This window comes from Alternaria novae-zelandiae, assembly GCF_023758075.1.
Source record: "Alternaria novae-zelandiae strain BMP 2774 chromosome Unknown scaffold_3, whole genome shotgun sequence".
NCBI lineage: Eukaryota > Fungi > Ascomycota > Dothideomycetes > Pleosporales > Pleosporaceae > Alternaria > Alternaria novae-zelandiae.
Genome location: NW_026056963.1, coordinates 367,055 through 379,405, shown reverse-complemented (window position 1 = coordinate 379,405; position 12,351 = coordinate 367,055). Strand labels below are relative to the sequence as shown.

The following is a 12,351-nucleotide window of genomic DNA, read 5'->3' as shown; positions in this document are numbered from 1 at the left end:
GGCGTTTGCGTTTCTGAGCGCGGTGTTTTGGTTCGTAAGTTTTGGTTTGGGGGTGTTGGTCTGGAGGAGGGGTGGTGGCAAGCGGGGAGGTGTGGGTAGGGTGTGATGATGTGCATGGTAGCTTTGCGATGGATGGTTTGCAAGCTGCTTTTTCTTGCGATACCTGCGACTGCAATACGTGCTTTGGACATTTGGTTGCTGCATCGTTGTGCGGCTTGGAATCTTGAGGAAGCCGCGGACGGGACCTCGGGACGCGCTGTCGCCTTAGACCAGGCCTGGTATAGTAAGAACCATCATCAACACCGACTGAATTTACGCCTTGTAAACCCTAACATACAACTCTCGTCGCCGTGCAAGTCCGAGCTCTAAATCTGCGCTACATACATGTCCTGCCATCTCGTCTCTGATTCGTTGCTGGTCATCAGGCGTCCAAGGGGTTCGTAGATCCTGCGAAATCCTCCACCCGTCTAGGCTGCCAGCGTCCCCGTCCGGCAAGTTCTTACTTGATTCCTCGGGAAGCGGGATTTCGCACGACGTTTGCCCTAGAGCTGGATCATCAGGCCCCATGGAAGCCTGGAATGTTGTATATGGCTAATGCACTGCACAGGCAGCATGCTGTCTAGGTCTGGCGCCGTCAGATCTAGGTACATGGCGCTCATTGTATAAAGATACTCCATCGTCCGCTCTTCTTGCTCACATCTTCACGGCCGATATTGCATCACATCGCGAAATACTTGCACCATGTTATCACCACTCACTATCGGTCTTGGCTTGCTACCACTGCTCAGCGTAGCGTATCTCGAGGAGCCTCCAACTACTGCGGCTCCAGACACCGTCGCAGACTGCTCATGGTGGCATGTCGCCGCAGAGACCGATACATGCACCAGTATAGGTGCATACTGGGGACTCACAGATGCGCAGTTGACGGAATATGTACGAAACGAACGCCACAACACTCTACGCATATACTAACGCGTGAAACAGAACCCAAGTCTGGCTGATGGCTGCAAAGTCATTCCGAATAACTCTTACTGTATTGAGAGAAACTTGGGCAAGCCTGTACCATCATCTGCCACCAGCACCCTTGTGACTGTAACCAGCACCAGCCAGACGCCTACGCCTACTCCCACGACGCCTTTGGAGATCTGTGAGGAAGAAGCCGGTAGTTACGCGAGATACTGCCCACGTTGTCTTTACCGTTGCGAGAACGTGACACAGAACATGGCACAGTGCTTCTACAGCACTTTCTTCACTATCAATGGCGTTCAGAGTCAATGCTGGCAGCATGGAGGCAACGATTGTGCGAACCAGGCGGCGGCCGCTGTGTGCCCAGACCAATAGGCCCTGTTGCGGCCAGGCAATTATCAAAAGAGGTGGACTAGACCTCCGACAGACATGGTACTGGGTACACGGGTGAAAGCATTGAAGGAGAGAGCTGATGAACGCCAAGAATAACATATCTACTCCGTGTCTTCCAAGATCTTGGTCAGATCTATCGGAGATTTGGAGGGATAACCTGATGGATCTCCTTCGTCATCTTTATGGGCCGTTGTACAGGCGGCAGGCTATGCACACACATATATCAGCACAGCGCACGAGTTTCAGCAGAAAATATAGATGAAATCCTCGATTTAGCGGCGGTTGAGAACGGATGAGTTATACAAACCTTGGAAGTTCACTGCGGTAATGAGTGACAATGACGGCGATGTCATAGCCGCCAAAATTGACGACTTGCCCACCTCTTCGCATTCGCGATCGCAGTTTTAGCCTTTTAGATCTTGATACATCCGATACCGTCAATCAGCGTTGAGGATATTCGCTACCATGCATTAGTACCGTGACGCAATGGCAAAACACCAGTGCGCCAAGCTGTATATGTTTGTTCACATATACTCGACACCACCTCGCCTAAACATGATGCTTGCACGTTTGCATCAGCCGGCATGCAAATAAAGATACGCGATGTGCTTCCCCGCAATCGACATACTATCCCCCGATGCACGATCTCGCATTTGACTCCCGAGGAGCTCATCCGGCACCTGACTAGGGAGCTTAACCACCGGCCAAGACAACGTCGACCCACCATATATTAAGCTGAAGCACACATTCTTAGCTAGCGCACGATCGCATACCAGAAAGAGCATGTGTGACCTTTTCACCCCGGATCCATCTATAACAAAAGGCCCAACTAGAGCCTCAACCCCGACGAGATAGGCCCGACAGAATATAGCAAGCCCACATTTACTGGTGGTTGGCGCGATGATTTTATCCCTTTGCAATCAAAATGGTTGCAGACGAGAGCGTGTGGTGGGCACCCAAGAAGTGATGGAGGACGAATGCAAGGGCTGTTTAGTGTGATGGGGACGTCTTAGCATGATAGGGACGTCTTGGTACATTGGGGACGTTTTAGTGTAATAGGAACGTTTTTTTGGTATATAACATGCCTTGGACTTGACTCAGTTACCTACATCTCCATCAGCTCGTTCTGCGTCTTCCTCGATTCTTTCGCATCCATCAGCATGAGGTACTCATTCACTCTCGCCGTTGCGGCTTTGTGCGTTGAAAGCAGTGTCGCAACACCGCTCAACCTCGAAGCCAGACAGGTAAGCAACACCTCTCCTATTTCAAAGACTCTACTGACATCTGCTCAGCAAGGCAGTGGCGCAGGCCCTTACGCTCCGGGCACTTACAAGACCGAGAGCTCCCTCCAAGGCCACACAATCTACTACCCAACCAAGAGCACCGGCTCCGAAAAGCTCCCTGTGCTCGTCTGGGGTAACGGTGCATGCAGCACCGACGGCCGCTCGAACTCGGCTCTCTTGCAGAACATCGCCAGTTACGGATTCCTCGCCATCGCTGAGGGTGGCCCCAACGGCGGCGGTACCTCCAATGCTCAGACCATGAGACAAGCCATTGACTGGGTCACCCAGAACGCCGGCAAAGGAAACTATGCCAACGTCGATGCGAGCAAGATCATGGCCGCAGGATTCTCGTGCGGTGGCGTCGAAGCCATCGACAACATCTGGGACAGCCGCGTCGACACCATCGGAATCATCAGCTCAGGTCTGCTGACAAACTACACTGCGGCCAGTAACTGGAGGAAGCCAGTGCTTTTCGTATTGGGTGGTTCAGGCGACATCGCTTACGGCAACGTAAGTTCTCCTTACCTACTCCATTCTGTTGCGTGCACGATGAACTAACAAGGATTCTAGGGTGAGCGTGACTACAAGAACATGCCTGCTGGTGTTCCGACCTGGAAGGGCAACATTCCCGTCGGCCACGGCGGTACCCTCGGCGATGCGAATGGCGGCCGTTTTGGCAAGGCGATCCTCAACTGGATGCTGTGGACTATGAAAGGAAACACACAGGCGGCGTCTTACTTCACCAGTGGTTACCAGGCTGATGGATATCAAGTCGAGTCTAAGAGCTTGAACTCGTTGAAGCCGTTCTGAGTGTTGGGACGCTTGAGGTGGAACGCGAAGACGTAGTCGTATAGAGTGTTACGAAAGAGACCGTATAGGATGCTAGTCGTCCTCACTCAAATTTATCAGAATTTAGCAAGAAATCCAGTGGTATCAACATGCGCTTTGCATAATCAGCTGTTCGACGTTGTCAGCGCTCAACGGCCTTAACGGCACCAAAACCCTATCCCCACACCCCACTAACCCCTCCGCGTTAGAGCTCCCGTCAGCATTCACCCACCCCACCATGGATACCCCAACAACATCATCGTCTCATCCCAGTACCGTAACACGACACACCACCTCCTCACCCAAAATGTCCACCCCCCTCGCCACAGTAGCCATCATCTCAATCGGGCAAATGGGCCTCGGCATCGCCGCACTCCTCACCTCGCACAACTACCGCATAACAACCAACATCAGCGGCCGCAGCGCCGCCACAAAAGCGCGCGCGGAATCCGCTGGCATACACCTCTATGCTACAGACGAGGAGCTCGTCGCAGATGCAGACTACATATTGAGTATCGTGCCACCACGTGACGCCGTGGCGACGGCGAAACGCGTGGTGTCTGCGCTGCAATCGGAGAGATGTGAGAGTGAGAGGATGGGGAAGGGGAAGGGAGAGGTGTGGTATTTGGATCTGAATGCTATCAGTCCAGATACGGTAAGAGGAATAGCGGGACTGTTTGAGCATAACGAGAAGGGTGTTGTGTTTGTAGACGGGGGCATTATCGGTGGCCCACCAGCGCCGCCGCCGTCACAGACAGAACAGAGTACTTGGACAAGACCCGGTATCCCCCTATCGGGACCTCATCCTCTGGACTCTGCACCCATTTCCGGGGCCCATCTAGCTGAAGTACTTAACACGCGGTATCTCGGCGGGGAAGTCGGGACAGCGTCCGGGCTGAAATGTTGTTTCGCAGCGCTATCAAAAGGGTTTACGGCGTTGGCGCTGCAATCTTTCTCGTCAGCGGAGTCGCTGGGTGTGCTGGATCCGTTGCGTGAGTATCTTGATGTGTATAATCCGGGTGCGAGACAGAAGGCGGAGAAGAGTGTGGTGGGGTGTACAGGGAAGGCTTATCGGTGGGTGGAGGAGATGATGCAAATTGGTGAGTGTTTTCGAACGGAAGGTGGGAGGGCGGGTGAGGCGAGTGTGTTCAGGGAGATTGCCGGCGTGTTTAATGGATTGGCTGATGTTGTGGAGAGGGACGGGAAGGAGGAGATGGGGAGCGTAGAGGGCGTTGTTGGAGCGCTATTGAAGGATCAGAAGGACAAGAAGACTTAGTGGACTTTTTGCATGGGCGCGCGTTGTCACATTAGGCCTGGTCATTAGACGTATTCAGATTGGAATTCCATACCCCCGCGCTATGCTACTTAACAGAATCATGGTCATCAATTTAACAAATCATGCCCTCCGAACATTGCGGCCATCACCATAGGCCAATGTGCGTCCCATATCCATTACCGTACTCGATCCTGCCGCACTACTACCGCTGACGCCCCTCTTGTGCCCGGCATCCATACTGCTTCTGCCCTCAACCAGCGCCCTTCGTCCATCGACGCTCTGTCCAACGAGCCTACCACTGAATTGGTGCCAGCAGTTGGGCGCTTGGAGGATATACTTTTCCATCGCAATCCTAAATCTGTTCCTATAGTCACGCGGCGATGTAATGGTAGGCTTGTTCTTGCCGCGGTCCTTGATCCAACTCTCCAGCTTCTTGTCCCAGGTGTAGGTGCGAATGCAGTCGATAATGCCTACGATGATCTCGCGTTGTGTGTCGTCAAAGCCTGCCATGAGAGAGTAGTCCATAACGTTGTTCTGTGATAGGAAAAGCGTATCGTTGAACACACTAGCTTTGAGCAACTTCTTGGTGTGCTCACGGACGAAGATGGGTGTCTCAGAGTAGATGATGTCAACAAGGTTCTCGTCGAGAAGAACTTCATCTCGTTCGCCAGTGGCTTGGATCTTGCGATTGCGCATACTGCCCTTGAGATCGTAGCGGCGATTCGGTTCGCGATCGTAGAATAGGTTCTCCATAACAAGCATGTACCAGTCAAAGTCACGACCGGTGGGTGTCTTGATCTGGACTTGGAAAAGGCCAAACATCTTAGCGATGACGCTGGGTAGCGATTTGAAGAGGTTCTGGTGCGTAAAGGCAAAGTAGTTGGGGCCGAACTTGAAGAATGCTTGAACTTCGACTGGAGAGAGTGACTTCAGGACAAATCGGTCGTCGAGGGTCTTCAAAAAGATTGACTTGGACTTCCCGCCCTTGGAATCCCATTTCGAACAGCGGGAGAGGGACTCCACGAAACGTTCTGCCACACCACATTTGCGGCGGAGTGCGTCGAAAGATTGGGCGTAGAAAATCTTGCAGTGCGCCTTTACCCCACGATTGGTGAAACTGTAGCGGATGTTGTGGTTTTCTTCATGCAGCAGATTTCGTTCGACTGACTCTTCAAACGTTTCCATAACGCCATCACTTGAAGTAAAATCGCGGAAGGTTTGTCGTTTGGCAACATAATCTGGACACGATAGCGCCAATGCAATAATGGAACTGGGTTCGTCTTCCCGGATGATGATATCCGAGTTCTCCCAGACGTGCTCGATCTGTGAGAATGGATACTCAAGCGGCGTCCATCCACTTGCTGATCGTTCGGACCAGAAACTGGTAAGAATTTTGAGTAATGTGTTCTTCTCGTGTTTGGGGAGCTCAAGAGAGTTTTCCAGCTGCGAGTCACTTAGACTCAGAAGTTGAGAGCCCGCGAGGCTCTCCGGTAGAGGAATGTCTTCTGGCGTCGTCTCCGTGTCACTGATGTCGTTCTCGGGATCTGATGGGAAGTGGCTTGGTGATTTGGGTGACTCATCGCTGCTGGGAAGTTGGGCCATTTCATCATGAGGGTGTCGCCTCTCCACCGGTGATTGCGACGCTGTTGTGTCACCTGTGTGCTCTGTGAAAGTGCTGTCCCCAAGTGTACTGTTGTCTAGACTCGCCCGAGGAGGAGTTGGAGTACGAAGATCTTCATCAGAATCTTCGTTCTCTTGTACAGCGTCATGGACGTTTTTGTACACCTCGACAACCGGTTTAGAGGAGGCTAGTGGGAACGCGCGCACTTGCCTAGCTCGATCATTACGTCTCTCGCGCATACGCTGGTTCTGAAATTCTCGTGACAGCTGTTCGAAATGCTGCGCAATCTTCGATACCTTGTTTTGGCTCTTGTAAGGTATCGACCGAGGTATGCGAGATGAAGACTTGGATTGCTTTGGGGTAGACAACCCGAGCCCAAGTCGTTCTGTCATACGCTCAAAAGCCTTTGTAGAGTCGTTGGAGTTTGGCTTCGGACTAGTGGGCCCGTTGTTGGAGACCGACGAGCCTGGGAAAGGGCCGATATGTTTAGCAATATTTCCAGGCTGAGATTGTGTTCTCACAAGTGCTGTTGGCCGGGCCGGCGTCTCACGTCGACCGGGCTCGACCAGCCGCGGAATTTTGCTTTCAGCTGTGATGTTCGAAGCTGACGGCAATGGTGATGGGCTACTCGGCATGTTCTCAATCGCTTCAGCAAGCGACTTATCAATCGGATTTACCCTCGGAAGACTGGTAGGTGTAGGCGACCCTTCGTCGTACTTGTTAGGATCAGAAGCAACAGTTGGTGTCTTGGTGAGTTCTTCGTTGCCGACTGCAGGTGTCTCAGGATAGTTGGAGGGCACTGCAAGATCCAAATGACGGACGTCTTCTCGCTCAAGTGCCTCCCGCGGGGTCTGGATTGGCAAATCTGAACTAGGCTTGGTCAGAGGGGGCGTGGTGGGTCCAGACGTCTGTTCTCCCCCGTCCAAAGGCTGATCGCTAGTCGAACTCTCTTCTTTGACAACGGAGCTCAACATGTCGCGGGCCATTTCTGGTGACAGATTAGATGGCCTCGGCGATAACGCAATCGACTCATCCTTCTCATCGATGTACGAATCGTCCGCACCTGATTCCCCGCCCTCGTCCACGGATGCCAAAGAGCTCGTAGACTCATCCCGCTCCAAGAATCTCTTCAATTGCATGTTCGCATACCTCCTGATATCTCGCTCGGACGGGAAGAACTGCTGTTCAAACTCCAGAAAAGTCACATCCCAGGCGATTGCCTTTTCCTGAATGGCGCGAATGGCGCGATTCATGGGGATGATCTCGTAGTATTTGGAGTTCATGTACTTGTCTTGGAGTTTGGATTTCAGCCACTCGTGTTCCTCGTTCGCGCGTTTTAGAAGTATCTCAACTTCCTTGCGGCAAACATCCACCTTCTCTGGAATGACATCTTCGACATGTATCCCCTGGATACGAGCGCGAAGCGAGTCCATGAAGCAGTCCAACTTCTCCTCGATCATCAGATATTGGCTATTCTTCAACCTTAGGTCGCTATCCACTTTCCAGGTCACGTTCGGCTTGGGAGCGATGACCTCGTACATCGGTACAGGGTCATACTGGATACGCAGAGCAACATTGCTGTAGCCGAAGTAGCGGACGTGGTCCTTGTGAATGTCGTGGGGACATATACCCGCTCGTGGATGCAGTTTGGTACTCCAGAAAGTCAACTCGAGGTATTTGGCAAAAGAGTATCTCCAACTCCACTCCGACATAGGAAAAGCTTGGGTTTCCTGGCCACATATTCTGCAACAGCTCCACATGAGAATGGTTTGATACATGCCTTTCAGCTTCGGTGGGTGCTTCTGGACAATGACCGTCATTTGACCTTCTCCATGCACATATTGCCGAGAATGATCGAGCATTCTCCGGTCGCAATTGCCCACTTCACAGGCGACACTGGCTGAAGTGCACAGGTCTTCCACGTATTGGCCTAATGTGCAGTCTGGCGTGAAGCCGTCATCATAATCATGTTCTTGGTAAAAGCCAAGCGCAATGATTTCTGGGCCAATGCAGGGAGTCGAGGTTACAGTATTGACAACACTGTAGAGTACGGCGATCTTCTGGTGGTTGAACGGGTCGTAAAGATCCGTGTTACCCGAGAGATACTGCTCCCACTGTCGCTTTTGTGTCAGGTACTGATTCAATGCCTTGTCGTATTCTGAGGCATGCACTGCAGATAGGAATTCCCGAACTTGCTTTGAAGCCTTCTCCACCACGGTGTGGACCATCTCGGGCTGTACGAGTTCGAACTTCTGGCCAATTTCACCGGGCTTTTCGTCACTTTCATCAGCAGTGTACTGGTTCTTGAGCTTCTTCAGATGGCCAAGCTTTGCTTCGTATTGGCGGGCCTGTTCGAGCAGATAAGGTTGCATGAACTTGACGAATGGCGAAGAAGAGAGGATCTTTGTTCGGTGGTTTTCAACCATATCGCTATAGTAGGAGGGTGCAGCATCGCTAGATCGCAGGTCGTTTCCATCATGCAGCGCGTTAGTAGGATGGGAAGCGGTATCGTCCCCACCGCTTTGAGTATGTGAGCCGTCTTGATCTTGGCGGTCCAAGGCGAGAGTACCAGTAATAGAAGCTGTTGGTGTATCTATGAATTCGTCGCGCATCAGGCAAGTCTCGAGCCGAAGGTTGTACACAACATATGTCATGAACTCAGTAACGCGTTTCAACCTGACCAGGTTATGACTCTCGGCACCTCGTAGAACAATTGTGCAGCCGAGTTCTTTCTGACACCCAGACAAAAAGATGTAGGTTTTCCTCGCATTCTTGTGCACATAGGTCTTGACATCAAACCTGCCGCAAGACCCAAGATGGGTTGGGTCTATGGCCAACTTGTCGACGGATGAGATCATTTTCGAATTTGTGCATCGCGCGACGGCGTTCAGTACTGTAGGCTTGACGTTGTAGACTACGGCAATTCCCTCTTTCTCCAGAAATTCGAGTGCCAAGCCAGACACATTACGTTGTACGAGCAGGACGTGAGGTTGGAGAGCTGCGATACGACTTACGAGGTTACGAAGGTATTCCCGCTCCTGGGCAATGACGGGCTCGAGGCTCATGAAGTGTGTTTGGTGTCGCGCATACTCAATAGCGAAAGTGATGATGGCGATTCTTGGGTTGGGTATATTGCGCGGCATACTCCGCAGGGCAACGTTCTTGGTAAAGACCACTCCCGATACGTATGCGGTGTCCTTTGGCTTACCACCCGGGATCTTTTTCAACTTGATGTAGTTCCTCACGTCGATGTCATCTCCTCTATCTACATCAGGATTGACGTCATCTGTACACTGTCGTAAGATCGGGATCAAGGCCTTTTCCCAACTGGACGCGTGCGGTACTCCAGCGTCATTCAACATCTGTATCAGGAGCTTTCGTGCATGATCCAGACTAGCCTTGTTGAGTTCGACCTTGGGTGTCATACCCTGCATTGATGCGCTACGGGTGATTCTCCCTCCGGGTGGTGTTGGTGAAGGGGACGGCTGGAGTTGTGGTGTTCCCGGTCCGCTACCGCCGTAGCCGGTATAAGGTCTTAACAGGGTGTTGCTTTTCGATCGCCTTGGGGAGGCGCGGTGAGTTATGCTGCTTACGCTCAGATTCCTTCGTCGGGACGGTCGATTTCCGTTGCGGCTTGTGATGCTAATGTTATCTGCATCTCGAGCATGACCCGCGCCTATGACACTTCTATCACCAGCCCTTGACTTCCCTTTTCTCATGGCTGCCAACAGACCACCTAAACCACCCCTTTCATGGTCCAAATTCGCGCCAGCCGCAGGATCCTCTCTCAGAGTCGCGAAGATGCTGGCATGATCTTCTTCGCTCGAGCCCTCGTCCGACATAAAGGGAGCAAGATCTGGGTCGATTATGTTATCGTGGTGGAAGGCCGACAGGCTTGGTTGACTGCGTGAGTTATCGTGAAACTGATGGAAGGGCGCGCGATCGTCATGCTTGACATTACGCATGTGTTGGTGTTTGGAAGGGTGTCGTTTGTGGCTCGACGAACGGGGTCTCCCGCCCAGAGACCGCAGAGATCGCGACGAGCTCGGACGGGTCAAAGTTTGAGGACCAAGTTCTATGACATGTGACCGGCGTTTCTTTTCACTGCCCACCTTCCGAGACATGGGGATGCTGATGGTCGGTGTTCCGATCTTTGTATGATCACTCTCAACATGATCAGCCTCGTCGTCGTCCGAGTACTGAGTCCTGTCCCCGTTGTCGTAAAGGGAACCTTGGTCGCCATCATCAGTGTAGTCGGACGAGTCATCGTCGTGGCCATATATGATACTCTCACACGGTTTGCACACCTTCAGGTTGCTTTGCTGTCCAAATATCTTACCTGACACGATAGACGTGCACTTGGAATCGAAGATTTGCCCACATGTACGGCAGTGATGCTTACGTCGGAAAGTAGTGAAAGCATCACCGCAGCTGAAACAAGCTTTAGCATTCTCGTCTCGCATCCAAAACTCGCGGTCTAGGATCTTTCTTCGCATTTGAGTAAAGGTACTTCTTGACATGTTGTGTACCGCAGGCGCAGCCTGGGCTTGTCGCTGAATCTCTTCGATAGGCGCAACAGCAGGAGTGCGTATCGTGGAAGTTGTGATGATAGAGCTCAACCCGTCAGAAGAAGAGGCCCTGGAAGGCCGGTAGCCTGGGAGGTGTGAAGGACCGACATGGAGCATGGGGGGACGCTGCGGCTCCGGTGCGTGTATGGTAGTTTGGGAGCTAGCGGTGTTGTTGCGACCGAGTTGAATCCTCTCTGGGGACTTCTCAGGCTGTTCCCTTGGCTTGTTAGGCGCAGAGCGGGTGGGTTGATATTGGCTGTCAGCGCGGGAGCTGACCCTGCTCAGACTTTCGCGCGGGGTGTCTGACCCGGCCTTGAAAGTGGCGCTATCACCCGCTTGACCTTCGCCTTTCACGAGCACCATATCATCGTCATCGGTATCGTCACTTTCCTGACCTGCCAGGTCAAAGTCGCCCTTCTGTCTCCTAGTAGCGTTGTCCCGGTTTGGAGCGAAGCGCGGGGAATCTAGCCTTTGGGCTCCTAGCGCAGGATCTCTCGGCGTGTTGCTTCTTGGTAAGTCGACGGTGGAGGTGCTCTGGCTCCTAGAGTGGGGGCCCATAGGACTCAGAATCGAGGATTCGTCGTGTTTTGCTGTATGACCTGTGTCGACGCTCGGGGTCATTGAGTTCCGGGACCGCGCAGTACCGAGGGAAGCCTTGGACGCATTCATGGACGTCTTACTGGAGAGCGTAGTACTAGATATGTTGGAGTCGCGGGAGGGAGGCAGGGCGTCAGGGAAGTTGGCTGTTGCTGGAGATTGCATGCGCGATGACGGCCTAGAGGTGACAACGGGTGAAGACACGGAAGTCCCCCCTGGGCTTCGAGTGACAGCCGCTGACTTGGAGGCCGGCGAAGTCCCGCTCCTGCCATCTTGTGATTGTTCTCTGACGCCTCCTACAGAAGCTCGCAGGCGACTGTACAGCCCACTGAAGCCACCCTGTACCAAGTCTATGCCCTTGGGCTCACCAACTGAGCTCGGGGCCGGTGGCACGGTGAAGTCGTCGAAGGTGGTGAGCGTGTCGGAGCGTGATGCCTGTGCATGCATTTGGTAGAGCGAAGGCGGCTGCAGCGAGCCCCGCCGCGAGTCTCTGGACATGGCTACCGTTGGAAGAATTGCAGTCTGCGGGTGCAGTAGGAAGTATCGAGTGTGTCCAGACGGATCGGCGTCCGACAGTGGCCTGTGGTGAACAGCATCAGGCTTCAGGTGGGATCATGCCTAGGTAGTCTGGCGGACAGCGAGGTGGAGTCGAGGATGGCGGATGATTCGTTACACGTGTGTTGCTTCGGATTCATGGGAATGAGGAAGAAGATTCCAGGCGCCGACAGTAGTCAGCTACGACGGCACTGGCACCTGGAGCATCACGAGGTGCATACAGCTAGCTAGGCATGCAGGAAACGCGGCGGGCCATGACGCGCA

At 53.0% G+C, this 12,351-nt stretch overlaps 2 protein-coding genes across 2 annotated transcripts; one reads left to right on the top strand and one right to left on the bottom strand.

The window, feature by feature from the left end:
- Positions 1 to 2,519: 2,519 nt before the first annotated feature.
- On the top strand, positions 2,520 to 3,452 carry J4E88_002099 (uncharacterized protein; the record flags this gene model as incomplete). Its single annotated transcript, XM_049395765.1, has 3 exons — positions 2,520 to 2,603; positions 2,652 to 3,152; positions 3,213 to 3,452. 3 exons carry the CDS (start codon positions 2,520 to 2,522, stop codon positions 3,450 to 3,452), a joined length of 825 nt encoding a protein of 274 aa, XP_049258169.1.
- Positions 3,453 to 4,866: 1,414 nt separating this feature from the next.
- On the bottom strand, positions 4,867 to 12,030 carry J4E88_002098 (uncharacterized protein; the record flags this gene model as incomplete). The annotated part of the gene is made up of 1 exon (XM_049395764.1): positions 4,867 to 12,030. One exon carries the CDS (start codon positions 12,028 to 12,030, stop codon positions 4,867 to 4,869), a length of 7,164 nt encoding a protein of 2,387 aa, XP_049258168.1.
- Positions 12,031 to 12,351: the final 321 nt, after the last annotated feature.